Source organism: Hakea prostrata, chromosome 10 (assembly GCF_041222555.1).
Source record: "Hakea prostrata isolate BN-2017 chromosome 10, UWA_Hpros_2, whole genome shotgun sequence".
NCBI classification, from domain to species: Eukaryota; Viridiplantae; Streptophyta; class Magnoliopsida; order Proteales; family Proteaceae; genus Hakea; species Hakea prostrata.
The window spans coordinates 34,305,413-34,330,647 of record NC_142609.1 but is presented as its reverse complement, the minus strand read 5'-3'; the positions used below and the strand labels follow the sequence as shown (position 1 = coordinate 34,330,647).

Below are 25,235 nucleotides of genomic sequence, written 5' to 3'. Positions count from 1 at the left end.
CAACTGAAATTGGGAACAAAGATGCAGTTTATATGTTCTCGTTAGTCATTAGCCATTACACATTTATACTTGCATGGAGCTCTTGCAAATACTTTATTTTAAGTAGAGAGGAATTACTACTTTAATTATCACTATATCATCTATCAGTAGCAAGGACTGCCAGCAAGTGGCTTTTCTCCCATTGCAAATTCTACTAGTCTGCTAAGAATACGAGTCACTCTCTGCCTCCATCCTTGATAAATTGATCTGGATAAGTGTGTGTTTGGCTTTTTTCAAATTGTTTTTAACATAGCTACTTTGTTTTGCCATCCAAGCAGGAAACGTACAAGTCCTACAATGCAACTGATATTGGCTAGAAGTCTTCCAAAAATGAGTCCCATGTAAAACCTTTGTGATTCATTCAGATTCTTAGTTAATGAAGTCCTTCAAAACACTTATAATACCACTGGAATGCAGATAACGGTTTGTTTAAAAATGAAATATTCTGAAGACTGGGATGATTTCACTCGTGACCCAGTGATGTTGCAGTTAGCATTTGCTTGGGGAGTTGACTTGCAACAAGCATTAGTTCAGGCTTTGGTCTTTGTGTGCTTGTGTCATTGGAGGGTATAATAGGATATATTTCATGGTCTTATCCACCTTGCCTTGAACCAGAATTGCTAAATTTCAGGCATGAAGAGGGGGAACTAATTTTTCAGTGGATGCATGTGTTGTATCTTTTTTTTTTGGAAACCAATGTATGCGTTGTATCACAACACTTGAAAGGGGGAAATCAAAGAATGCAACCTATTATTTACAATAAAACAGCTGAAATACTGAGAGTTCCTGCTCAGAGAAAGAAAGGCATCACTATATCTGAAAATCTGAGTTTTGAGAATCACAGGTAATCAGAATACAAAAGAGAAATTTTCCTCCTACTTGCAAAGAAACTATATATACACCAGGCATTGCCCCTTTCCTGCTTCATTACAACCACCCTGAAAAAGAAGCCAATAATGCAACTAACAACCAGGCTTCCTCACAGCCCTGCTTTAAATGTTGCATGCACCATCACCAAAATTTGAAAATCAAATCGAGCTTCAACTGCCAAGATCCCAGCACAAGTTAGCCATGATGGATAAAACTGTCAAATTACATCACAGCATTGATGATTTTGACCTGCCGATGGTGCCAATTCAACCCACCGACTCCTGAGTGACCAAGAACCATGTGGTTTTGAACCAAAATCCATGACAATAGATCATCACTTGGTTTACTTCGCTGCGTACCAATTCTGTGCACACTTGGCATCAACGGATAATTCAACCTTAAGAAAATTTCTCCCGTAGAAGGGCTTGGACATGCATTCAACAACTATGGCCTTGGCAGCCTCAGCTGATTCCTTTGGTCCCTCCAGTATCACTTCATCGTGAACCTGCTTTCAACAGAAAGTCAAAAAGTTATTTTTCTTTAAAAAATGAATTTTATTGCTCTAATGTGACATTTCGCTTTACTTGAAACTGCCCAATCCGTCAAAATCAACATGTCAGAGAGTGACCATAAATTCCAAACTGACATGGATATCACAGAGGAATAAATGCAAAACTATTACAATACCACTAAATTATTCTGAAAATGAACAGCGATGCTTCTAGCTAACTGCAATTATCACCAAAATAACACATTCTCAACCTGCAAAAGCAATTTCCACCCAAGCTCTTTCAATCGTGCATTCCTCGATATCTCTAGCATGGCACACATAGCAACATCAGCAGCACTACCCTGTAAAAGCTTACAGGATCAGTGAGTCCATCTTAGGTGCTTATGCAAAGAACAGTGTAATTAATTTACTGCATACAAAAGAGCTACACTAGGAAAAATATTAAAAATGCACCCCAAGAATGACACCAATGTTTTCCCGCAAGAATAAGCTTGAACTCTATTAAGTTAAAATCATCTTCTTCATCAAAATTTTCTTCGTCCATCCACAGTGATGTCAATTCCAATGAAATGAGGGTGCACTCTCAGCTGCAACGTCAAATCAGACTTTTAACAACAAAAAGAAAATCTGATGAGTTGATTATTGGAATTGGATTCTGTTAATAACGACAAAAGCTTGGACATAAAAAATGATAGTTAGTCTAAGAGAATAAGCATGGTTATCAAGGACCACTCCAAAAGCCCCAATTGTCCCCTGGTGTAAGGTGGCTTGGTTTAGCTACAGCATCATTGTTTTACTGTTTGGAGGGCTAGAACCAATTTGCTTGAGTTTCTCCTTCAGAGAAATCTAGCATTCCTTAACTGTTGCCCCATTAGGAACTCCTTGGAAAATGTTAAGCGCTTGTTTTTCCTGTTTGTTCTCAAATTCTGTACACACCCTCAGAAAGTTGACCTTTAGTGCAATGATTTATCATGTATGGTGGAAAAGAAACAAGAGATGATCTTCATCATCAGGCACTGATAAGATTTGGGCTTCTATCAATGTCAACAACAGGCTGCTTCTCATCCAGTCTGTATCCCCACACACAGAGACATTGAATCCTCGCTGCTCTTGGGACCTCTCTCCTATTGCTCTCCATCCCTAGTATTGAAGTATGCTCTTTAGTTGTTTGGGAGTTTCTCCAAGTGCTTCACCTTCATGAGTATCTGGGATAATTTCTTTTTCTAGTTCTTATATAATTTTCTATTCACCAAAGCCACTACAGAGAATGGTTATTAAAATTTCATCAGTGGCTTGATCAAAGTATCAAACCATGCAAATCATTATCATGCAGGCACTCTAATTGGTTATTGAAGCAGAAGGCAACATAACTCCCATTTAGGAGGCATTTTGGTACAAGAAAGAAGCCAAAATGTAAGGCTGGACAGTAACCCCTAAATCATGATGCTTATGTCTCAAGGCCTCTAAATATTTGCATTAATCCAGGTCGTTTTGCCATCTAACTAATGATGGGTGCACTAAATATGAAAAGGGGCTTTTCTTTCTCTGATATTTCAATAAAGGATATAGTAAACTAAACAATTGAGAAAGGCCCTGAGCTGAAAGGGACTAGACACTATATCCAGAAAAGAAAAAAAAAAATTCCATAGCTCCTTTCCTTTTCTCTGTAACTGATCATTCAGAAGATTCTTGGAAAGAACAAAATTCAGCAACTAACACAACTAGTACAGAAAGACACAGAGTTGGGAGCAAATGACTTCTAGAAGTCAAACAATTACAACAACAAGACGAAGCCTTCTCCCAACTAAATGGGGTTGGCTACACGGATTATAGCCTTCCAATGAGCCTTGTTAAAGTCCATATTAGATATAAGGCCTAAGCTATGCATATCCTTTTTCACCACTTCTCATAAGGTCATCTTAGGTCTGCCCCATTGAAAAAAAAATTTGAGGGAAACTCAAGTTTCGACTAGGTGAAAATGGGAAACCTAGTTGGGAAACTGAGAAATTTCAAGGAAACTTATGACTTTTTTGTGCAAGTTTCGACAGGTTTTAGGGAGTATTTTAGGGTGGGACTTTGTATTTACGCTAATTAGAGTATAAAGAACACATTGGCTGTATTTTGCTAAAAAAATCAATGTAGATATATCATTTAATGCACATAACATCAATGTAGAGTTGTCCGAGAAGTACACTATAAATTTAACTACTTAAGTACATAATATTCAATATATAATTTCTAACTTCAAACCATCAAATACAAAGTAACTAACAATAAAAGGAAAGTACAACTCAGTGCCAAGAGAAGTGTCTCGGTGGACCCATCCTATGAGCTAAGTAGTACTATGCCTGTAACATCCTCTCCTCCAACCAATGAACATAGACATCCCATGACATTTTATGTCTATGGTTGTCAAGGTAATCGACAACTATAACTTTATAAGTCTGGTCATCAACATGCCTAAGATAACCAGTCTGAGGTAAATACGCAACTTCGATAGGGAAGTCCTGATGGAGGGGGTATTTGGGGAAACATGAAAGAAACAAAAAAATTGGAAATATGGGAAAACTACAAAATTTGCAAGAAAAATTCCTAGGTTTCCACAAAATTTCCTTAGTTTCCACCAAAATTTCCATGAAATTTCTCAAATTTTCACGAAATTTTCCATGTTTCCCTCAAAATTTGGGATTTTTTTTTCCTCATAAACCAGCTAGTTCAACCAGGTTTCGAGGTTTTGACAAGTTTTGAAATTTCGACAGTTTCAATCAAAACTTGGGATTTTTTTAGGTCCCCTAGATTTTCATTTCAAGGTTCTCAAAATGGAAAATTTCGGTGGAAATTTCGCAAGTTTCGATGGAATTTTGTTCTATGGTCTGCCACTAGTTGTTCTAATTCCTTCAATTTGGATTAAATCACTTCTCCATATAGGGGCATATACAGGCTTTGTTGAACGTAACCGTGCCACCTCAAGCAACTTTCTTGAAGCTTATCACTTATTGGAGCTATTACGACTAGATCAGCTCTAATATGATCATTTCTTATCTTATCCTTCCTAGTTTTGCCACTCAACATCTTAGCATTCTCATTTCAACTACACTGAGTTCATCTATATGATGCTTCTTAACAGCACGCACTCGGCACCATATGTCGTAGTTAACCATACAATGGTCCTATAGAATTTTCCTTTTGAATTTTAAAGGAATATATCGATCACCCAAGACCCCAGACGCACCTCTCCACTTCATCCACCCTATTTTAATTATTTGGGAAACATCAACATCTATATTACCTTTTTTATTTATGATTGAGAAAAGATATCTAAAACAATCACTTTGAGGAATCTCCTTCTCATCAAGTTTCACCACCGTATCATATGCCCGATCAAGACTGAAGTTACAAAATGGATATACCATTTCTTCTACTTAGTTTAGAACCTTTTGATTCCAAAGTTGCTCTCCATGATTCTAACTTGGTATTAATCCCTAGTTGTGTCTCATCAATCAACATAATTTCATCAGAAAAAAACATACACCAAGGAACATCATCTTGAATGTCTTTGGTCAATTTATCCATTATAAGTGCAAATAAATATAGGCTTAAACCTGAACCTTGATGTAGTCTGACTTTAATTGGGAATTTACCACCTCGTCCTCCAACTATTCTTACACTTGCCACTAAACCATCATACATATTCTTAACTATGTCCATATATTTACGTGCAACATTTTTTTCTCTAGTACTTGCCAAATTAATGCTCCAATGACTCTATCATAAGCTTTTTCTAGGTCAATAAAGACCATATGAAGAGTTTTCCCATACTCTCTATACCTTTCTATCATAAGCTTTTTCTAGGTCAAAAAAACCATATGAAGACCTTTCCTATTCTCTCTAGAAGTCAAACAATTAATCTACATCTAAGTGGCGGGGGACCAGTTGGGAGCACATATCCTTACACACCTCTGCTTGGTGTTGGCAAAAGGAATGTCATACAAAATATGGGGATCAGTTTCTTCATCGCCTAGCACACAAAAGCACACATTTGAGCACATAACTATTAACTACTAGAAGCCAAACAAGAAAAAATTGTCCCAAATGTATTCTGGGGCTATTCTTTGGTTTTAACCCCCTTATAGTTATGACTCCTATTAGACTCGAAGTATAAGCAGCATAACCGAGCTTTTGCCTTCTACTTATTTATTATGTACAGAAAGCCTGCTCTCTTATTTGACACAAGATTGACAATCAAAATTGGCTGTTAATATATGAATACTAAAAGCACTCAATTCAAGCCGAGGCCTATTTCAATGGTAAAATTTGTTGGATTTTAGGGCTGTCTGAGAAAATATTTCCTCGCCAAGCACAACTAAGGCTTTTTTATGGGCTAATTCTGCTGTTGGTTTTTGGAGGACAACTTCCTCTCTACCAAAGAGGAACTCAATCCAAATTTTGACCAGTTCTAACGGTTGGTTTGTGAATCCATCAGGGGGTTCCTCTGGGTTCGATCTCTTCCATTAGTCAACATGCAGGATCTTCTGATTCTTCTAGTCATGATTGTATCATCTGTTTACTGCAAGCAGCATCAAGTTGGATATGACCAATTACCTCATGTGGTCATAGGTTCCACTTATCTCATTGTTACTGGTCATGGTCTTAATGGTGACATTACAGGTGCCACTAAAGCTTGTAGGATTTCTCATGACTCATCATAAAGTCTTCACTCACTAGCTCTATTCATCTTATATTGCTCACATTATCTTTTGCTGGACACTACTGCCCAGATCTGGAAGACAGCTAAGGATCTTACTCACACTGGTCACGATCCTCAAGTACATGAAATACGCAAAAAAGTTCATGATAGATTGGTAGTAATATTTGATGGGCCAAATGTGGTGACAAATCCTACTTCCAATTAATATTCAATGGCATAGACCGGATAATGGTCGACAAGATACTGAGGGAGAAAAGATGGAGACCTGCACAGGAGTATTAATAGCTGCTCTCTCGATATGACCTTGTTGAGATCTACTAGCATGGGCCATAGAAGGAAAATGGCGAGCACGTCCTAGCAACGTGTGTACACGCTGCATGGTCTGTGCTTCCTTTTTGCGCTCTTCTTGCCATTTCAACACTTCTTTCCTCTCCTTGTACCAGAGAGCTACTGTTTCCTTTGCTTCCTTAACTGAAACCTGAGAATACAAATGGAGAAACCATAATTAGGTCCATGATTTTAGGTTAATTTCAACACTGGGATCACCATTTCTTTAGGAGTTAAGTGCGCTTTGTACCTTCCAATCTCGGGCGAGTCCTACAGGGGTTTTCCCATATGCAATGGAAAAATTGAGCATTTTGGCTTTTCTTCTTTCAGAAGCATACTCATCCTGAAAAGAACATTAAATATATTGGAGAAATATTGAAAATCATGTACAGAAAAAAGACGTAATGAATAAATAAACTCAGCAGTTTCAGAACATAAGGAATGTTGAAAAGGTGTCCTTCCTATGAATCTGTTACATGTCACAGTCTTCAATAAGCAGAGCAAGTAGACAGCTATCAACAATGTAATAGGGTACGATAGAAGCAAGGCAAGCAAAGACAGAAAAAACCACAATCTGGTACTGCTTAGTATGCTTAGAAACTCTTCTCATTTTTTTATGGGTGAGGGGGGGGGGGGGAACCCTTAAAACTTTTAATACCAACAAATCTGAGCTTCTAACATTGAGTTGAATGTGACTTAACTTAGTTTTCATTATTCTCTCCAAAGGTTTCATGCCATCATTCATGAGGCACAAGTCTTTATCCGCACAGCCTTCCCTCAGCTCCATCGGTTGGATGATTTTGCATTGTTATAAGGAAGCCAACCCCACCATGGACTTCTCACAAGGTCTGCCCCTAAATTTGATATTTCCACCACTACAATTATTTTCAAATCGCATTTTTCATTTTTGTTGTGCTGCCCGGTTGACAGTGTTGCTCAGGGAGGGACTGGCTTTGTTTCCTGTGTTTTAAATATCAGGTCTTTGGCTTAGGTCCCCTTTTTATATTTATTATTGAATCTTTTACATACACCCTCCCCAGTTTTGCAACTATAACAATGGAGATCGGTCCCCTGCCCACCCAACTGTTCAAACCTTACAAAAGAGATCCACAAAACATAACACCGTCCCTTGGTTTTAGCAGCCGAGGGAAGATTACCATTTTACCCTTAGTTTATAAACAGATTAAAAATACTATGGGAAATTCCAATTCTACCAATAACCCTATTCCTTCTTTCAAATGTTACATCTAAGAGATGGGTGAAGAAATACTCTCTTCACCCATCTTCTTTAGTTTCCAAAAAACGTTCACCGCAAATGAAGGGCCAGCTGAAAAATGAACAAATGGAAACATATGGAAATTGTGGCAGTGAAACGAACAACTAGAAACCCAATAAACTCAAAGCGCAAGAGACTCAGGAAACATAATTTCAAGGATAACCAAGGAGGACCATCAGCACTACAATATTCCAAAATCAAGCATTTCAATTTCTATTCTGAACTACGAAGAAAAACATCTATGGGCAAAGAACAATTTTTAGATGACGATAAATCAGACGAGCAATTAGAGATTGCATGGATCAGGGAACTATTAGGTAACCTGACACTGAAAATAAATGCAATCTAAAGAGAGAGAAAGCTCTGGGGATTCAAGGGTCTTAAAGGGAAATTGCAGGAACTCTCACCCTTCAACGATTTAAGTGAAAAAAGGAAAGGAGGTGAACCACAGATAGATTTAAAAACAAAGCCTATCCAGGACTTCTCTCCGACCAGCAAATTGAGGAAAATGACAAGTTGAAGTTGAAGCTTTTCTTTCCTGCAAAAACGCATTCCACTGTTCTACACAGGAAATAAACCTAACATCTCTATGATAGAGGAAGCACAAGGGTCTGTAAAAATATGCATCAGTTCTTGCTCCAACTGGTATCTCTTCAAGCATTTTTTCTCCAAGCGAAGTCATAAGTATCAGATCCAATCCAAGAATCCCTAACATTCTCCTCTTTTAACAGCTTTTTGAAGTGATTCTCATCCAATCGACTACAATGGTTGAAGCCCATCTTCTTCAACCATAGCAGTAGGGAAGGCAGAGCTTCGGTGGCGGAAGAAAGGAAGGAAGAAGATGGGTGAATGGAGACTCCCTTCACCCACCTCTATTCATTTGGTTCAACTTTTTAAATAGAATTCAAGTTAGGGGTATTTTAGACACCTTAACACAAGGGGAATTTTGGTCATATTGAAAAAATTATGAATTTCCAATTCATTAATTGGAAACGGTCCTAAAGGGTGTCTGATGGTGTGGACTAACTTGTAAGGATTGCAATTTTTTTTTTTTGGTGGGGTGGGGGTGGGGGTGGGTGGGTGTAAATATCACTTACCTCCCCTCTTATATGGCAAATGTATCAAACACCTCTCTTCTGTTAACTTTTCCAGATAAACTCAACTTTTACCATTAAATATTTTTTCCATAACCCTCAACTACCCTTTACTGAAAACATGTTTTAGTTTAAACCCTAAATTGCCCTCAATTAATATCATTTTTAACCCAAAACACCCTACCTCTCCCTCAAGAAGCTCTCTCACTATTTCTCCATCTTAAGTTTTGCAACTCCTTTTCTCTGTGTTGCATTTCTTTATTTTGGTTCTGCAGAAGCTTTTCTTCCTGAGTTCCTCAACTTGTTAGTGTGTATGTACTTAAAAGTGAAAATATGAATGATGGTCTCATGATCGAGCAAACATTCCTAAAGATTTGAGTGTGAACCTTAACAGTAGCAATTTCAAATTCAAAGTAACAAAGGCTCCACAGAGCTACTGAAAAACGTACTAATTTAAGGAACTGATTAAACAAAAGTAGCAGTAGAATATAAAAAGCTTAAGATAGATTGGTTGAAGGAGAGAACAACTGAAATTTCCAGCCACACCCTTATGACTCATAAAGGATCGATAAGTCCAACATGAAGGGAACAGATTAACCAAACCGAGATGCCCTATTCAAGTATTAAGAAGCTGCTAACCTGCAAGGATGTCAGGCTGGCATAGACACATACAAAGGGGAAAAAATTACAATTCTCTTCTTAAATCCATAATGCAAGCTTTGAGAGGGGTTTATTTTAAATAGGAAGAGTTTTTAGCCTTGCAGTCATCATCGTCTCCATCAGTGTCTTCAAAACATAAAAGGCTTTTATTTTTTTATTTTTTTAAAATTGAAGAATAGAAGTTGATTGAGGATCTTTTGGGGTTCAAAAGTATTATTAATTGAGAGCAATTTAGGGTTTAAACTAAAACATGTCTTTAGCTAAGGATAATTTGGGGTTTTAGAAAAATATTTAACAGTAAATGTTGAGTTTAACTGAAAAAGTTAACAGAAGTGAAGTGTTTGATACATTTACCAGATAAGAGGGGAGGTTAGTGATATCCAACTAAGAGGGAGTGTAAGTGCTATTTGGTTAACTAAGAGGAGAGGTAAGTGATATTTATATTGGGTGTAAAAATTTTGGGTGCCAACCTTTGAAAATGAGTGCTGAGGTACCTTTATAATAAGTCCTAATCTAAAATTATTTAAATTTCCAGATTTATCCCTCCAACCACCTTCACCTCCTCTCCGACCACTGCTGCCATCACCTCAACTGGCAATGGTGCAACCCCAACCCCCCCCCAAAAAAAAAAAAAAAAAATGCTGCCCTCACCTGCACCCAGACCAAAATGCTCCTTAAGCTATGTCCCTATCCACTGTCTGGGCATGAGCAAAATCTCAGGAAGACATGGTCAAGGGGCAGTGAGTGGCACAGGCAGCAGCGTAAGGGAGGTGGAGTTGGACGTTTAAATGGATAAATTTAGGAATTTACATCATTTACATTAGGACCAACTAAAAGGCACCTCAAATGCCTTATACTAAGATTGGGCACCTGAGTGAAATTTAAACTTTCTTTAACACAAAATATTCTTTAGCAGGAAACAATTGCAAGATAATCACAAAAGCATGGTCTACAAGAACTTCACGCTACATAGAATGCAAGCACTAGCTCCTCTATTTTCAGCTTCCACATTGCATGAGTCAACATATCAAAATATAAGTCCTGCAACATTTACCTTCAACAGGGGAGCTGGGGGTTTCTCTTCACCAGCCTGAGGTTGCCATTCAAGCAAAACTCTTTTTTGTTCGACTGCTTCACGAATATGCGGGTACATATTCATTGCTGTCCTTGAATGAAAATCACCACCAGCCTTGAAAGCTTCCAACATACTCTTACAGTTTGCAAGATGTGCCAGGATCCTAAGTTCCAGCTGTAATGTTAACCAACGTGGATCATCAAACTAAATCAGAGGAAACACATGAATTTTAAAATTTAAAAAAGTATGCAGATTAGAGTAGCAGACCTGTCCATAATCTGCAACAATTAGAGAGTTTCCAGGTGCGGCTATGAATGCCTGCCGAATTTTGTACCGGTCCTTTTCCAAAGCTGGTTGATTCTGATTTGCAGGTCGGAACACAACATTAATAGCTTGTCCAACATCCAGGAGAAATGGAACTAAGCAAGTTCTCTTAATGGAAGTTAGGCACCAGGACTACAAATTATTAAGTCATCAATTCAAAGGTACCAAGGAAGCACAAATACACTTTCAAGTAATACCCAGCAAAGCATAAAACTTGCCTTCACGTATATTCCCCAAGTGACTTACAGAAACATGAATGTAAATGGCAAAGATGCATGAACCTTATTATGCTAATCCTTTCCATTGAAGAGTCAATGAGAGAGAACTTTGGAAGGTGCAATATAAGTCTTCCGCATTTGACCAAAGAAATGAACCCAAATTTCATAGGTGTTAGGAAATGTCACTTAGGCGCTGGGCTTACAATACTTCCAAGAGAGATGAGGGTGATATGCACGGAAATACATAAAATTCTCAGAGCACCACAAAGAAAGCAAGCTCTGAAGGACAACTCTCCTGCATGGCCCAACTAAGATCAATAGAAGGAGCTGGAGGTTAAGATTTTACAACAGTTTGATTTGGACTAAGCTAGGGAAAGTGACATAATTTTGTCACATTGGTTCATACTGCATAAAAAAAGAAAAGTAAGAAGCCTCATAGTTCAATATTGATTCAACTCGTACATTTAATAAAGAAACAAGGATTTCAAAATCTGATCAGATTTATGCTCTAAAGCGCAGATGAACATGTCTATTAGAGCGAATTACCCACTAGGAAAAATAGCACAAACCTGTAAATTTGGTCTTCTAGCTGAAAGACGACCGGTCTCAGTGTTTATATTCAAGGAACAATGGACGCGGTCATCCTTGCCTGATATGTGAGTGCCCTGCAGCAACAAGAAAAACAAAAGATCTTGAAATCATGTCCTACTCAGAAGTTCTTAACTGAAAATGATGACCTAGTCAAATGGATAGAATCTTAAAAGCAAAGGAAAAGAATAAATTGGAAGGAAAATCACAAAAATTTTGATCATAAATTATTAAAACAACATAACTTCACCTGAACTACGGGGTCAACTATACTGATCCCTGCAGCTCCAGCACTGAATTGGCCTATTTCCTTTAAAAAATCATCCTCGGGTTGATAAATATGGGTTGGGCCATTGTTTTAAATGATTATCAGGTCATGGGTTTATTCTATGGGCTAGTAAGTTTAGAGTCTAGGCAAAGTATGGAAATAGGTTATTTATTTGTTCACATTAGGTCAGGTCTAGTAAGAGTCATGCACATCAATTAAATCATCTTTATCAGGGCTTGTTACCTAATTAGTCCCTGTTAAGGACCAGTCTATAAGAGCCATGCACATTAATTAAATAATCCTCATGGTTGATACATGTTAAATAAATAATCTGTACAAAGACAGTTCATATTATTAGAATTCTATTTCAATTCAGATTAGTATTTCCAGTACATGTAGGTATACAATTGTAAGACTATGCCTGTAACAGTTCTTCAGATTCAGTTTTTAAGCTCAGGCTCGTGTCTGTTTTGTTATCATCGACAATAGTGTTCTCACCATTTTGGTAAGGAACCTCCAAGTGAATGATAGTAGGGTCTCTTGTGAAGCTAAGCAGGGATTCCTCCATGGCTATGGATTCAGCCTTCACTCAAGTCATTCCATATCCTCCACAGTCCAAGACAAGGCTCCTAAATCCATATAAGTGGCAGCCAGCACATCCCATCCCCCTTCCATCTCAACTTTTTATTTTATATTTCTTGAATTCTCAGATTTCCTTGGACACCAAAATTTCCTAGTAAGATCTATACCAACCTAACCATTGGAATTGACTCAAACATGGAGAAAATTTTCCCCCAAGTTACAGCTCCATTCAAAACCTCTAGGCTCATTAACCATAGAAGTCCAACTAGGATTCTGACTCCTACCAAATGTAGGGCTCTCAAATCAGCCATTAGATTTAGCCAATTTTCAAACCATATCCTCTTTTGGACCATAACAATCCCTTAGACCTATTTAAATCCAACCACTAAAATAACCAAAATACACCTTAGATCCTAACCTGCCAAACAAGGCATATATGTCTTTCCTCACCACTGTTCCTAAGGTGATTTCAGGTCGGACTGTGGACTTTTTTAGTTCCTTCAATTTGAATTAAATCACTTGTGCATACCAGAGCATCCTAAGGCCTTTGCTGAACTTGGCCTGTTGGCCATGCCTCAAAACAACTTCCTCACAGCTTATCAAAATGATTTTCTTTTGACAAGTAGAGAGAATTATTATTACTATTAACACGTTGCTGTTGAGAATTGACTGATATTCCTTGTCCACTTCATCTTCTACTTAGCTGTCAAGTTTCTCATCAATTCAACATCACCGCTAGCTGGAAAAGGAGTCGCAAATCAATTAAATAGACAAAATTTTGCAAGACAAAAGTTGGCCTTGTGGTGTTGACTGCTAAACCTGACATGTGGCCTGCTGAGAGAATAACTTAACTATCTAACAGCCATATTGAGCATATCAGATTCAGATTGCTATTGTCATTTTGTTATAAAAAGGCTGTCATCTCTCATCTAGCAGTATTTTCTTCGGCCATGTGAGTGGCTGATATGTCCATCTCACCATGAATAGATGAAAGAGCAATCCTTAGTGATAAGGTCCACCATCTAGAGGACTTCCCAATATAACTTTCAGCCACAAGATGCTGGCAGGAAATTCAAATTGTTGAATAGATAGAAAAACATGTGAATTAGCTATTTACCAAAGTCTAAAATCCATCTCAATCATATGACTCACAATGTATTAAACTTCTTTTCCCATCCATCCAAATCTTCCACACAACTGAGTTGATAGCTGTGTAACGTACTATGATGGATTTGGCAAAGGCCAGAAATTTACGAGTACATGGATCACAACTCAACTCAACAAAGTCTCTTCCCCAGTGAACAGAATCAGGTGCACAGGTCCTATCTTGCAATTCGACTTTGTTTGAAGCCATGTATGTTGTCAACCAAATCCATTCATATTTAGATGATGACATGCTTCATAAAAGTCAGTACCCACTAAAACTCGTCTCATTTTCTAGGTATGTACGATGCCATCATAAGGGGACAGTATAAGCCCCCTCATAGGTGCTCTCTTTCCTCATTTAATGATGCGAACTTCCTTTGTATATGAATCAATAACCTCAAAAACTCCTCTCTGCTTCTAGACGTGCGATGCCAATATAAAGGGACAATGTTAGTTCCCTTCCAATATTTAATATAGTATGTCAAAATAATTGGAAAAGATTTTTACTCTGAAAATAAAAGATCATTCCTGATCTTATATGAGCCTCAAACCTCTTTTTGTCAAAGCATGACCTATTAGAACACAATTGGCAACAAAGAAGGTCTTGAGTGTGTCTCCTCAATCAAGCAACAAAATCAGAACCCTAAATGGATATCATGATTAATGGAAGAGAAGGCATCTCTAGTTTTTCATAAAATAAACCACGATGCTAGGCAAGTATAACAGGATTAAAGAAACCACCTGCAAAGGGAGAATGAAGTTAGATATCAAGGAGTCAATGGAGCAAACTTCACATAGAGCAGCAATGGCCTGGCAGGCCTCCCTTCCCTCCTTGCCCTCTCCAAATGCAGCATAAGCTGTTCCATAGATAGAGGTGTCTGTGTTCTCTTCATTAACACAGTTAGCTTGCTTTTCCTCAACCTCATTCACTATCTGGTCCAAAGAAAATTCATCATTTCCATCTGACAGAGTTTCATTTGCATCATTAAGCAAATCAGATTCGGCAGCAACCTTTCCAGCAAGGACCTTCAAAGCATCTCCACTAACTGAGGGCCAACCAGTAGCTGTGTATATTTCACTTTGTATTTCTGCACCAAGGTTATGCAGAGTAATATTACGATATTTTCTTGCCACTTTCTTCCCCTCTTCAATCACATTATCAACATTTGGTATTTTAAATGTCCTTGAAAGTGGAAGACTCTCATTAGGGTCCTTCCTACAAAAGGCACAGACGAGCAATAGATGAGATACATACACAAATTTGCATAAAGAAAATTAAACTTAGGAACCAACGGTGGCATGAGAAAGTCAAGGGTAGATAATGTTATACCTACCAACGTGCAAGTTAGAACAGGAAGCTTTTGATAATTTGTCTCCAAATTATCACGTTATAAAATTTACACTTCATACATTCAGAGACAAAGTTGATAGATCAAGGGTTCCATACATAGCTGTTATGGCACCAAGGTGATCTAAGGTGTTTCAGGACAGTTGAGGCGCTCAGGCAACAAGGCACCCACTAAGGCAGTCCCAAGATGGTTATGACAGTTTTAAGTACACACACACCCACTCCTCTTTTCTAACATAAATACACCATACCTGGGAGGTTGATTCTTCTATTCTTTGTTAATTTAATTTATTAACTGTTCTAATTGGATTTAAATGGGGAATATTTTCCTATTTATGAAAATAAAAACATTTACTTACATGATGTTTTGGCATACATAAGTGCTAGAACCTGATCCAATAATAATTCAACCACTGCAACGCACACTAAAATAAGGTGGCAACCACTTAGTGATGTGAACAGGGTTGGCCCCCCAGGCCAAAACCCTGGAGTGAGTGGGCCCCACAGAAACTCCTAAGGATGCACCTAGGGCTCCTCCTAAAGAGGGTATCTGGGTCAAAACTAGCCTTAAATAATTGCTGGCTTTTATTTTCAGAATTTTCTCTCTTATTTTCTAAAGAGTTTCAGTCAGTTAGGAAGTCCAGTTCGAGTTAAATAAGAGTGCTTGAGACTTTAGTTCCTTTTAATTCCAGCAGGTCAACTAGAACTTTTCATTGAATAGAATTTAGCATGTGTCCATTAGAATTTTAGTTAATTAGGATTTGCCAATTAGAAACCATTAGAACTTTTATTGTTTGGTCGGCTGAGATTAATGTGGTGGGATCCTAATCAATAAAGAAATGCCTCCTAAGAGTAAGGGTCTTTTAGTAGGCTATAAATAACCTATTCTTTCTTTCTAAATGTTAAGTCTGAATTAATAAAATCTGTTCAGGGATTGCAGCCAAGGAAGGTGCAGCAAGGCCCAATTTGGGTAGGATCTTGTGGTTGTTCAAATCTCTCAACTCACTCTCTCTTTCCTGTGACCCAGCACACGAATTCAGCAAAATAACGGCAATGTCCCTCCCCCAATGGTACCCACAGCCCCTCCCCCAACCCTGTGAAAGCCTACCTTCCCCTTCCTCTGTAAAGCGTAGCCCTAGGATTCCTTCCCCTTGCTGCTGCACCTTGGCAGCAGCCTTCCCAACCCCTGCAACACCCTACACCCCTCCCCTACCCCTTGCAACATAGCTAGCCCCTCTCCCGTCCCTCCCTACCCTACAGAAGCATCTCCCCCCATCTTCATCGCATCTCCCCACCCCTTTCTTCCTTGCGGCAACAGAAAAACAGAAAATAAAAGCAGAAAAGAGAAGAAGAGAAAAAAGAAGAAAGAGGAAAGGAGAGAAAAAAGAAAAAAGAAGAAAGGAGAGAAAAAGAAAAGAAAAGGAGAGGAAGATCAAGGAAGAAATAGAAGAGATCCTTTACCCTTTCAAAATTCATCCAATATCCCTAATTTTTCCCTTTTCCCAAATTATCCCATCCCATATAAGTATATTAAACCCATAATCTTGCCCATAACCTTTACATTTAGATCCCTATCTTGATTCAACAATATTATCCTTCACACCTAAATTTGACAATTACTTTGCTAGAAGATTCTGGGCAAACTCTAAATTTTAGGGACTAGAAACCCCAGCACCCTAAAACTGGGTTCACATCCCTTAGCCCCCTATAAATCAGTCTGGACGCCTAAGCAGTGCCCTGAGACACTTTTGATAACTTTGGCTTCACTACTGTACTTTCTACAACAGCACTTCAACACCTTTGCTTGAGGAATATGTAGCGATGAACCTCACTAGAAGCTCTAATGTAGTTCAAGATTTGAAAGGATCCAACTGGAAGCTAGAACCCAGCATGCGAAATGAGCTGGAAAATTCAGTTAGGTCAAAAAGGTAAAGAGATTAGTAGGACCTAACGTTTGACGATTAGGTTATGTCAAGTGAGTGCAGGGAAATCTAACAATGAAGGCTCGACGATGTTTTGAAGGGGGCAATATTCCTAGAATTAAAGCAATAACAAATCAGCATTTTCCTGGCTTGGGTGTCGGGATGCAACTTAGGCCGAGTCACGGGGGTGTAGGGTAGTTTGATACAACCATGGTGAGTTTCTGATGGTTGGACTGCTCTGTGCATGTTAATATGGTTTGTGGACAGTTCCTAGAGATGGGGAAGGTGCTAAGTTTTATGGTTAGAGGATTACAAGATGAAAAACTGGGGTTGGAGATGTTGAATAGAGACTCGGAAGAAGGCAAAAAATAAATTAATCTGATCTCAACCCACAGAAGATCTCAAGAAACCAAGGAGGAGGACAGAGAGGGGAAAGTGACCCAATCATCAAAATCGTTTTTCCGATTCAGAGCATCATCACCACTGCTTCACACATGAAGAAATATTTATCAGCTTCAACATCAAACCAATTTCAATTCTCCCTTAAAAGACTCATAACCTCATGGAACTCTTTCTAGCAGGGTTCCTCTGTTGGCAGAGAAAGAGAGAAGAGAGATGTAGAAGCAGGAAAGTCATAGTTGTCATCTATGGGCATTGTCGTAGAGAAATTCGATGAAGATTGAAATTGCCATTCTCGACGAGATTCATCTGGTTTGCATAGGGAGAGAACAGAAAGAGGAGAGAGAAAGGACAAAAATATAAACGTTTTTTACATTGTTTTAATTTTAGCCCTTAGATTTTACCTTGGACGCATGTCGTCCATCAGAAAAGAAATGGATGGAATTGGAAATCGGCATGATAAAAAAATCCCAAAGAACATGCATGGGTTAGGGATTAATGCCAACATTTAGAAACTTCAGGGTCAAATTAAGAACATAAAAGATGACAAGAATAATGAACAGTTTAGAAAGCAGTTACATATGATTAAAGATTACAGTCAAACAGTTGTTATTTTGGCTCAACCATGAGGAAACAGCAGAGTTGCCATCAGATGGAGGCACAACCAGCTCCCTCCACCTACATGTTTTCCAGATTCATTTATAAAAGCTAATTAACATACCAAATACCTAGCCTTATCAACATGAAGTGAGACTGTAGATGCCACATACCTGTTAGTTATGCCACCAAAAAAAAGCTGCCGAAGCTGTGCATCACTTCCAACGTTCATGTAGATACTATCAGGGCAATACCTAGAAGCCCATTTCCGAAATCTATTTTGAGCAACTTCTTTTTCTACAGTGGCCAACTTCTCCATCTCTGCAAGGTATGCTCGATCAACCAGCATTCCTTCAGTCTCCATTTGGACCAAAAGCTCACCAAATGGACGCCAATATTCCTCATAAAAATCATACATTGATCCTTTGTAAAACCCCTCAAAAATCCATTTTTCAGAAATGAGCTTTCTTTGCAAGCTCTCAAAAAGCTTTCGTGTGCTTATTGAATCTAAAGCAGAGTAGCAAATCCAAGGTACCCTTTCTTTCCTTTGAAGCTCCTCAACAGGAGGAATAGCAATAAGCTTGCCTTCAGACCCATCTTTCTTTATTTTTTTCTTGCCGAAAATTTTCTTCATTGATATCTTGCCAATCAGTTCTCCCTCACTGCATTTTTGAGCACTAGACATTATCTTTGGGTCCCTTGTGAGAGCTTCAAGAGAATATCCACCAACCAATTGTCTTGAAGAATCCCAAAGTCGTGCCATATGCATTGTATCAGCATAGAAGCCTGAAAGCTTAAGACCATAGTTCTCTATAACATGTCTATCAAAACTATAGTTGTGCCAAACCTACAGAAAAGTATCAATGGAGTATCAACATGCTTTATCCATTCCAGGTTTGTAACTAACAAGTTAAACAATATACCCCACCCCCACCCCCCAACAAAAGAAAAACCCTAACAAGTTAAACTAGCCTACCCTAGCCAGACAGACCACGGTCATAAATGTATAGGAGAAATTCTGCATACAACTTTAAAAATATGAAATGAGTAAGAAATATTGTCGAGTCTGAAAACATGATATTAAGTTAGAACCTCAGATGTCACAAGCACATTTCAAGATAAACCTGGAGAATGATGAGGTTATCCTTTTCAAGATAAAAAGATATCCTAAAGTTCAATACAACTAGCTAAGACTATCCATTGCATATAAATGGACTTCTTCTCTTTTGATCAAGGTCATCCCCTCACAGATTATTTGGTCCACGAATATTTCCAAATGGTATCCATTCATTCAATGATCTGACCAGCATAGTCAACCAGGCAGTGCCTAGGCATGTCCAGGCACCCTTGCTTGATAATTCCATATGTGCCTTCTTGGTGTCACCTGTGTCTAGGACCCCACCAAAGCCTTGGTTGCCTAGTAACCTTGACACTATGCTGAGCAGTATAGGAAGCATCCAACAGCACTATGCTCATAAGACTAAAGTACTAGCACACATCATTAAGTCCAAGATGGTGATATTAAATATCTGAGATTACTAACAACTACCAGTGTCACCAATCAAGTGAACCTCATGATAGATCTTACCTTTCTAATGGAAGGGTCCTCAAAGAATGGAGCAAATGCTTTCAAAATATCACTACCACCACCATCAAGAACATCTACCCAGATACAAGACTTTCCATTTCCCAAGTCAAAAGTTGGTCCAGAATAAATACTGAAACATATGACTTCTCCATGATCAACAGGAGTTTCTTGCTTTACATCAATATTAGCTACCTGCAAATATCAATCAACACAAAAAGGAAGTACATTTATCAATATCAACCATTAGAGTAAACTTCTTAGTTCTCTAGAACAGGAAAAAGGTAAAAGAAAAATCTAAGCGTGTAAGTCGTTGATGGATAGATTAATGTTTCTCTATAAATAAACATATTTGTTACAATTTTACATGTTGATTTATGTTTCTCGACAAATAAACATATAGTTACAATTTTTCAAACATGTATTAGTGTTTCTTTCCATTTTAATTTTAACAGAATCACTTAGACAAAGTTGCCATGTGTGATTATGCCACCAACGCACCCTGTTGATACATGTTGACAGTCAGAGAATGTTGAATGTCGTGCCCATGTTACATAAAGTTTCAATATTTAATCAACTGTTTATAACTGTAAACACAAATAGCTGAAATAAATAAATGCACTTAATATGAGATACATGCCTCAGTATCACATGCATAGACAAGATCTTTGTACTGTGTTGTAAGCTTTCTTACAATATCCTTTGCAACTGAAATATTGTCAACCACAAGAACCTTATGATAGATGCACTCAAGCCTCTTTCTATGCTCCAGTAGACGAATATCATCTTCTTCATAGGGATTTATTGGTTCAACATACGTTTCAACTGGTTCACCATTGACAAATGTAGATTTCCTATTGGACGGTCCCCTCTTGGTTGTTTCATTGGATCTAGCTCCAGTTGAAGGTTTCTCTTCACTATACTCTATTGGTTTGTGTGAAAATGCGCCATTCAGTTCACTTAGTGTTTGCGTTACAGATGAACCAACTTTCCTTGGGTAATCAAACGTGGGATTGCCCCAATTCTTTGTCCCATTGTTATCACAGCTTAGCTGTTTTGGAGTTTCCTGGTGTAAATTGAGGTCCTCATGAATCAAACCTTGCCTCAAGGTTTCCTTGCTTATATCCTCAATCATAACTGTTTCCAGCAAAGTAGCTTGTTTGTTATTTGAGACAGACCCATGGTTGAATGAAGCATAAAAATTGCCTCTTCCAGGAAGACCATTTACTACCGAACTACAGGAATAACTGGGCAACTCTAGCATGTTATCAGCACTCACATTATTTGCCTCCTCATGCTCAACCTTCTTACCTTTTGTGCTACTTTGGTCGTTTAGGATCTCAGACTTCACCTTGTGGTTCTCAATCTCTTGACAAGTTCTCAACCTATTTGCTTTCACTCTTTCTGCTTCCAGGATCCATGGATTCAAGCGTTGGTTGGTGCGTGGGAGAACAGTTTCAAGAGTACTGCAGCTGCTGAGGCTAGATGTTTTACTTTTTCCCATTCGAGAAAACCATTTAGCAGATGGATGGAAACTTTTTTGCTCATCCAATAAATCCACAGTGTCCTCTTTTGCACAGGACGCTGTGGAAGAATTTCTACCTCGTTTAAATTGATGAGAACTACTAAAAATAGCAATACTGCACTGATGACCATTAGCATGCTGCTGATGGTGTAGTTCCCGCCAACCAGCCAAAACACTTGAATTGTGGAGGAGCAAACAGGTTGAGCTGAAAACAGAGGAAAAGAGGGACAAATTTGATGAGACAGGGTTAAGCATAATTTATAAAATCTAAATAATGAATTAAACTGAAATATTTCATGGTAAATAGAGAACTGTTTTCCCCCACAAATTTCACTACTGCCACCTCATAGTCCCTTCTGCTTAAAATCTATGCACTTTCTATCATCTGCTGTCTATAGAAAAATTTATCAGGCCCCCTACTTTCCTAATTCAAGTCTCTTTATTTAAAGCACTTGGGAGGAAGTTAGGAAAGGGAAACTGCAATGTTGCAGGCATAATAGAGACTCTTAACCCCAGCCCCAACCCCAACCCCAAAAGAAGAGAAGTTAAATAAGCATTCATGAAGATGACTATGAACAAAGTTTTGAATTCCTGACCCTCAATGGGCACTGGCACCAACTCATCACCTTACATTTCACATATTTGTGATATTTAGCTTAGAACAATCTACCAGGGCCAGGACTCAGCTTTACCAAATTGACCAAGAGAATATAGTCCTGCGTTCTGAAATCAAATATACCAATTTTAATGTATTCTGCGCAGCTTAAAGAGGCTAGCACTGAAAGAATACTCAAAACCTCATTTCAGAATGGTTCATAATTTCCAGGAGATAATACGCTGCATGGTTCTCTGTCAATACATTCTCCCAGTGATTATTCTCCGAAAGAAAAGAAAAAAGAAAAAAGAAACAACCATTCAAATTTGACCAATATTATTCAATCCTATATCTTAGCTGTGAAGTTCCCAATTTTCGGCTACCGTGTGTCGTGTATCAAATCATCAAACTCCTCCACCTCTCGTCTCCAAGTCATAGCACAGCACCTGCTCTCCGAAACCCTATTCGCTCTTTTCTCAACTTCCACTCACAAATGATGTTTACAAACTCCGACAACTAAGAAACCCAAGAAAACAAATGAAACTGAAAACGAAAGGATATGATTGTTAGCCCGAACCTGTGTAAGTCTTTACTCGAATTCGAAAACCCTTTCAAGAAACCGGTCACTGTAGTTGAGCGCCGCCTATAAGACGACGAAAACCAGATAGAAGGCAAGCAACAGGTACTAATAGGACCACTCTGAGTGGAAACCCCCATTGCCATAACCTCTGCAACTCTCCCGAGTTTACTACTACTCCTCCTACTACAAGAAGCCGTGTTGGTCAATGTTCGTGGTTCTGTGAAAGAAAAATGCTGTTCGAGTGATTGTTTTACTCTCAGACTTTTCTCCTTTTCGGAAGGAGAGCAAGGCAAGAACCCTTAAGGGTTGAAACCATGAGCAGAGAAGGAGGGATGGAAAGAGGAATTCTTTGTTAAAGCTTGCCAATTATTTGAGAAGCTCCGAAGGCGAAAAGGCTAAAACCCTTCATACCTGTAAGGCTGTAACGCTGTAACAGTAAACCCCTCAACAAACGAGTAACAACCAGCTAAGACAAAACATTTATCTTTCATATGCGCTTTTTTTATTAATAGGCAATTTTATATATTGGGATGGGTATCACAAAATAGGTTTTGTTTTTAACAGGCAATTTTACATACTGGGGATGGGTATCACAAAATAAGTGAGGCAAAGTGAGCCAAAGTGAGGAACACCCATGGCCCAAAAGGATTCAAACTCTGGCATCTCCTTATAGTTGTTGGTTTTTATCAACTGAGCCCCAATGGGTATTGCCTTTCATTCTCACTAAATGTTGAAGTTGAACTCAAGCATCGATCGTTGGATCGGCATATTTGTTAAGGTGATATTATCTTATGATTCTAAATATTGTACTTCTTTATCTTTTTTCTATAATAGGTGATTGTATATATTGGGATGGCCGGATGGGGGTATTATGTAGTATAAGGCGTGGCTTCGCCCCTAGCTCCAAGGAGATTTGCACATTGACCTCCTTGGAGGTGTTGATTTACTGAGCTACCCTTTGGGGTTCAATCAATATCAATTTCGTAACTCATCAGAGTATTTGTCAAGATGATACTATCTTATCTTATGATTCTTGGAATCCATTGCTTGCATAGGACTTTTTGCTCAATTTTGTTTCTGTAGTAAAGACTCTTTTTCAAGCTTAAGTAAGGTTATATCTTTTTGATTATCAAGCTAGCACTTTTGCCCTCGACAAGCTGGCATATAGACTAATAAAACTTGTTCTTTAAGATTTTAAATCTCAAGCCTTTGTTTACTTCTTTAAGATTTTATTTTGTCCACAGATTTGGAAATGTTTGGACAGACTATCTAGCCAACAGTTCCTAAGAAATTTAGGTTGTCTCATGTTTGGTGGGGTTCTCTACCCCCCTTCATGTGTAATTAATACTTCTCTTTTTGAGATTTTTGTTCATGCATGTGTGGATATTGTCAATGTAGTGCTGCGATCGTGCCACGTATTCTTTTACAATCCGAGGATTAGAATCAAAACGTTGGGGGTATGAACGGAAATATGAGAGAGTTTTATTTTACAATCCAATTTTTTAAATTTTCTAAATTTATAATAGGAACCCATTATGAAAGTCTCAATCACTTCTTATGTGAGAAAAAGAAAAAAAACCCCTACATTGGTGCATCCCTTCTAGCTTGTTCTTCATCTACCAACCTATGATTCTCTTCCATTTCAATGAATCAAATCAGTAATTTCATGGTCCCCGTTCCCTCTTATGGATAGTGGCGAAATGGGGGTCTTCCAGGGAACTAAAAAAAAAATTTGGGGGGGGGCGGCCCCCTGGGGGGGGGGGGGGAGGAACACACAAAAAAAAAAAAAAAAAAATAAGGAAGTTGGGGGGGGGGGGGGGGGGGTGGGCGCTTCCTTTTTTTTTTCTCCCCCCCCCCCTCCCGCGGGCCCTGGGGGCTGGGTGGGGGGCCGCGGCGCCGCGGAGGGGGGGAGGAGCCGGCGGCGGGGGGTGTGGGGGTGTGGATGTTTTTTTTTTTCTTTTTTTTTTTTGTTTTTTATTAAATTTTTTTGTTTTTTTTCTCTTTGTCTCCCCTTCTTCCCTCCTACTCCCACCCAGTCACGTGGTAAAAAAAACAAAAAAAACAATAGAAATGAGAAAAGAAAAACAATAAAAAACTACGAGAAAAGAAAGAAAATAATATATGGGAAGAGAGAAAACATATAAATAAAGAAATATCCAAGAGAGAAGATATTTGGGATGATTAAAGAAGAAGGAAGAGGCACAAGCTAATATAAGGAGTGGGAAATATAAAAATACTGGAGATTAGATGAGAAAAAAAACAGTCTATCGCAAAGGAGCAAAGAAAAGGAGAAAAGAATGGAGATTGCTTGTAAGAGAGGTTTTTGTGTGGATTTGATATCACTGCCACACTAGAACAAAATGATATTGTACTCATGTGTTTTGTCCGGAATGAAAAGTGGATTCCTGCAATGGGAAGGAGATGTCACAAACAAGAGAATCTTCGGTTTGTGAAGCTCAGAACTTCTATCGAGCTTAAAGCTGGAGAAACAGGAGAGAAAGGAGTTAGAAAAGGAATTGAAAACAAGAAAGTGGATTAAAGAGAAAAGAAAACAACCGAAAGAAAGGATCCTCAAAATAGAGAGATAAGGTTCCTTAATGTATCTTAGGATCCTTACTATAACAAGCTGTCCGGATGAAGGAAACACAGAGGAATGTGGGAAACAAGGAAAGACTAGGATGCAAGGAGAGACACCCACCCGCCATTGCTAGGAACATACTTGAGGATAACTTGAAATAACAGAAGAGGAGTAGAAAGGCAGCTGATATTGAAGCGGAAGACTAAGAAGAGAAGAAACCGATGGTGAAGCATAGAATCGGGGGTCGATTATTCAAATAGAAGAGCCTAATACGATCGATGTGGGGGAACAACAAAGAAACAAAGAAAATGAGAAACACAAAAACCTGTAATAGAAAGGGGAAGCAAGTGGACCAAGGCAATAGAAGGAACAAATCTTAACAACACTGGGGCTAAGGAAGAGATGTCAAGAAACCAAGTT

General features: G+C 38.5%; 1 protein-coding gene across 1 annotated transcript; it reads right to left on the bottom strand.

Moving 5' to 3' along the window:
• Positions 1-317: 317 nt before the first annotated feature.
• On the bottom strand, positions 318-22,687 carry LOC149002611 (DNA polymerase I B, chloroplastic/mitochondrial-like). Its single transcript, XM_089138559.1, has 12 exons — positions 22,235-22,687; positions 20,178-21,267; positions 19,541-19,732; positions 18,126-18,799; positions 14,428-14,902; positions 11,672-11,767; positions 10,828-10,920; positions 10,540-10,734; positions 6,706-6,798; positions 6,394-6,606; positions 1,672-1,761; positions 318-1,414 (listed from the first exon to the last, which is right to left on the bottom strand). The coding sequence occupies exons 1-12, from the start codon at positions 22,378-22,380 to the stop codon at positions 1,253-1,255; spliced, it is 3,519 nt and encodes a 1,172-aa protein (XP_088994685.1). The 5' UTR covers positions 22,381-22,687; the 3' UTR covers positions 318-1,252.
• Between the last annotated feature and the right edge of the window lie 2,548 nt (positions 22,688-25,235).